We start from the raw sequence: 4225 nt of genomic DNA on the forward strand, positions 1-4225 counted from the left end.
CCTCGCCCCCTCCTCGTCAGGGCAGACCGACCCTTACTCTGGGTCCCCACCGCGGATCTGGGAGGGGGCGGCCTGGGGCACAGTGACCCGGGGTCCTGCCTATATTTCTATCCGGAGGCATGGCCAAGGGCAGTGCAGGGCCTGCCCTCGGAGGCCACGACTGGGACACCGGTCCCCCGGAAAGCCTCAGGAGAGGCCAGGCGGGGGCGAGGAAGGGGCGGAAATCCGCCCACTCGGCGACAAAAGAAGGGACAGGCAGCGTGGACCGCGCGCGCGGGGCCTGCGGCACCCCCATCCCGCCCCGCCCGGCCCCACGCGCCGGCCTCCCCCTGCCCTTCGCGGTCCGCCCTCCCGGGGCCGCGGGCCGGCGAGGGTTAAGGGGGGGCGGGGCATGGGCGGCCCCGCCCCCGCCGCCACGCCGGGTCCGAGCGCGCACGGGGCGCGGGGGCGGGTCGGAGCGGGCGGCGAAGGAGGGCGCGGCGCGCGGGGGAGCGCGGGGAGCGGCGGCGGCTGCGGCGGCGCGGCCCGCGTGACCCTCCGCCGCGCCCGCGAGCCCGCGCCCCGCCGCGCCGCCCAGCCGCAGGATGCGCGCCCCGCCGCTGCTGCTGCTGCTGGCCGCCTGCGCGCCACCGCCCTGCGCCGCCGCCGCCCCGACGCCGCCGGGCTGGGAGCCGGCGCCCGACGCGCCCTGGTGCCCCTACAAGGTGCTGCCTGAGGGCCCCGAGGCGGGCGGCGGGCGCCTGTGCTTCCGCAGCCCCGCGCGCGGCTTCCGCTGCCAGGCGCCCGGCTGCGCGGCGCACGCCTCGGCTAGCCGCTCGCTGCGCGCCAGCGTCCTGCGCAACCGCAGCGTGCTGCTGCAGTGGCGCCTGGCGCCGGCCGAGGCGCGCCGCGTGCGCGCCTTCGCGCTCAACTGCTCGTGGCGCGGCGCCTACACGCGCTTTCCGTGCGAGCGCGTGCTGCTCGGCGCCTCCTGCCGCGACTACCTGCTGCCCGACGTGCACGACGGCGTGCGCTACCGCCTGTGCCTGCAGCCGCTGCCGCTGCGCGCCGAGCCCGCCGCCGCCGCCGCCCCAGAGCCCGCCGGGCCCGCCGAGTGCGTGGAGTTCGCTGCCGAGCCCGCCGGCATGCGGGAGATCGTGGTGGCCATGACGGCGGTGGGCGGCTCTATCTGCGTCATGCTGGTGGTCATCTGCCTGCTCGTGGCCTACATCACCGAGAACCTCATGCACCCGGCTTTCGGGCGCCCCGGCCTGCGCAGGCAGCCCTGAAGCACCAGGCGGCCCACCGGGGCTCTGCCTGCCCGAGATTGGCGCCCGCTCCCCACTCCTCGCTCCTGCTCCCTCCTTAGGATCTCCACGCAGGGCCTGCTGGAGACCGGTAGGGCCCCGGCCCGCCAGGGCCTCGGAGTCATTGCACGACCTTCCTAGCCCGGCATCCGCCTCCCAGACTCCAACTCGGGACTGACCCTTGGGCCTGCGCGGGGGTGCCAGCCTCGTCCAGGGCTCTCCCTGCTTTCCAGAGGCCTTTATAGGGGCCGCCAGGACATACAGCCCCGTCTAGCAAGAGCCATTGGCATCCCCGGGTCATCACCCTGCGCCTCCAGCCTGTGCCGAGTTGGAAACAACAGGCTGTCGTCATTGCTTGGTCACTGTGTGCTTTGCCGACTTGGGGAGGCCCCTTGGAGCCTGTCCTCTCCCCACCTCACCCCAGTGGGCTTAGATTAGCGTCGTGCCTTAGTGTCTTGGGCCCACTGTGGGAGCCAACCACCCGTCCTGTGCTGTCCGAGGGGGTGTGTGGCCCTGGCACTGGCTGGCTTGTGTGTGCTTCCGGCCAGAGCCTCCTGGGAAACCCCCCCTTCAAGCTCTGCAGGAGCCTCAAGTGTGGGTAAGCAGCGTCCAGTGTTGTTTCCCTACCTGGCTGTCTGACAGGCTGGGAGCCATGATGTAGCACAGCAGGTGGACCCAGCCTCCGATCTTCGTGTCCAGGGCCGAGTGTCCTCTGACCTTGGGGGAAGCTGGCAGTTCTCCAGAGCTGCTTCTCATTTTCTTTTGTGGGTGCTGCTTCTGATGAGAGCTTTCCATGGTGAGTGGGGGCAAGTGGCTGGAAAGAGAGGGCTCGTCTCAAACGACAGTGCTGTATCCAGAGAGCAGAAGAATTGATGCCGGCCTCGCCCAGCACAACTGGCCACTGTGGTCTGGATCCACGCCTCAACCACAGCATGATGGACAGCACCGTCCCACCCCTTACTCGCACTGGCAGCCAAGAAAGAGCCTAGGATCTGGCTGGTGATGCTGCTACCCACTGGACTGAAGGCTGGCTTTGTCCCTTCCTGGGAAGACCCGAGCACCCTGGCCAAGGTTGCTTCCTGAGCCGGGCACCTGGCATCACCGGGAGGGGTAAGGTGTACTTGGCTCTCCTCGAGTCCCTGACTGTGACCTTCCTGGACCTGGCACTTCTGGAGTCACTGTGGCTAACCCCTTCCCACCCTCCCCCCGGTGACCACCAGCGACCCCAGGTCCTGGCTGGTGCCCCCACAGTGCCCGCTCCCTACCTCTCTGTCTTTGCTCGGCCTGCCCCTGGCATGGCGCTGGTCAGGCGTGAGCCTGGTGTCAATGTCTAAATGTCCATCATTTTAGACCAAAACCACTGGCTTGTGTGCTTACTGGGGAGAAGGGAGGGAAGAGTGCAGGGTGAGGGGGAAGAAGTGGGCCCCTTTTTCCCAGTTCCAAGGCACCCTGTTTCAGGCAGAGGGACAGGCAGTTCTGTCCGCCCTCAGACCTTGGGAAAGCATCTTTTCCTGGGCCTGCTGTTAGGTAGCATTTGCTGCAGTTAGAAATAGCCCAGTCTCATGGGTGACCCAGTTGGGCTGCGACATGTGGTAATTAGGCAGCTTCAGGAGGGTCCCCTCCCCAGCCTGGGCCTCCCCATGCAGGCTCGAGCTGGAGAGAAGGGGGACCTCAGGCCGCTGTGTGGGGCGTGCACCAGACCACCACCCACCGTCCCAAAAGCCCTCCCCCTCCTTGGCTGCCCTCGAGATCCTGGAGCCGCTGTGACCCTGAGGATCAAAAACAGCTGGGGGCGGGCTGGGCTCTGAGGAGTGACTCATCCCTTTGGAGGGGGCGGGGTGCAGCAGTGTGTCTAGACAGCCAGGGCAGAAGTGGGAGGGGCTCTGCTTCTGGCAGCCTTCACTCTGGCTTCCTAGGGGCCCTTTGCCTGCTGCAACCCCTCTTGACCTGCCGTGCACTTGGGTGTCTCCACACGGTAGCAGTGGGAGCCCTTGGAAGCCCTGCTTTGAGGAACTGGGGCGTCCATGCTCAGCTCTGGGGTGCAGCTGGGTTGCAGGACTGGAGCCACTGTGAGGTTCTGTGAGGCCTGCTCTCATCTCTTTCTTCCCCTTCCCCGGCCCTCCACCTGGATGGGGGCCCCTCTGTGGGCTTGGGCTCATACAGCTGGAGCCACAAGCGTGTCCTGTCAGCGGCTCTGCAAGGCTGATCAGCACGGACATGTGGCCTTCTGTTCCACAGGGGTTCATTCCAGGGGCGTCTTGAAGGACTTGAGTCCAGCTTTGGGTTTGCAGAGGGGGAGCTAAGCAGCCCTGCCCCCACGTGGTCCAGTATGTGAGCCTGGGTTTGGGAGATGCCCTGGAGCTGGTGTCCAGGCCGAGCACTTCTGCTTCTGAGCTCACTGTCATCCTCAGAAGCTGCTGCTTTCCCCAGTGGCCCACCGTTGTCCCAGGGGTGCTGGGGACACCCAGGCTCCTAACCCACCCAGTCCACTTGAAAGACCATGTACCTGTCAGGGCACCTTCCCCATCCCTACCCCCTCTGGAGGAGCCTCCTTCTCCTGCCCCCTTCTCTCCCTCTTTCTGTCCTCATCATGGTCTCGGCTCTGACGTGTGGCCAGTGATAGACATGCCACTCTCCCGGAACATCATCATGGCTTCCCTGTGCCCTGCAGCCGGGGTCCAGATGCCTCATTTGTTGGTTGAGACTTTGCCTCTCATTGGTCCCCAAAGATACTTCGGCTTATGATTTTTTAAAAAAGATTTTATTTATTTACTTGTCAACGAGGGCACAAGCAGGGGGAACGGCAGGCAGAGGCAGAGAGAGAAGCAGGCTCCCCACTGAGCAGGGAGCCTGATGCAGGACTCGACCCCAAAACCCTGGGATCATGACCTGAGCCAAAAGCAGATGCTTTACTGACAGCCACCCTCAGGGATCCCATG

At 66.1% G+C, this 4225-nt stretch overlaps 1 protein-coding gene across 1 annotated transcript; it reads left to right on the plus strand.

Annotated features, from left to right (window-relative positions):
• The first annotated feature begins 501 nt into the window (after positions 1–501).
• On the plus strand, positions 502–2646 carry FNDC10 (fibronectin type III domain containing 10). The gene has a single exon (XM_045803363.2). The coding sequence runs from the start codon at positions 585–587 to the stop codon at positions 1266–1268; it is 684 nt and encodes a 227-aa protein (XP_045659319.1). The 5' UTR covers positions 502–584; the 3' UTR covers positions 1269–2646.
• The last annotated feature ends 1579 nt before the right edge of the window (positions 2647–4225 follow it).

This window comes from Ursus americanus, chromosome 33, assembly GCF_024610735.1.
Source record: "Ursus americanus isolate L20-20 chromosome 33, mUrsAme1.1.p, whole genome shotgun sequence".
NCBI lineage: Eukaryota > Metazoa > Chordata > Mammalia > Carnivora > Ursidae > Ursus > Ursus americanus.

Bases quoted from the DNA above. Each gene is read 5' to 3' on its own strand.
- FNDC10 (XM_045803363.2), top strand. From the start codon at position 585: ATGCGCGCCCCGCCGCTGCTGCTGCTGCTGGCCGCCTGCGCGCCACCG.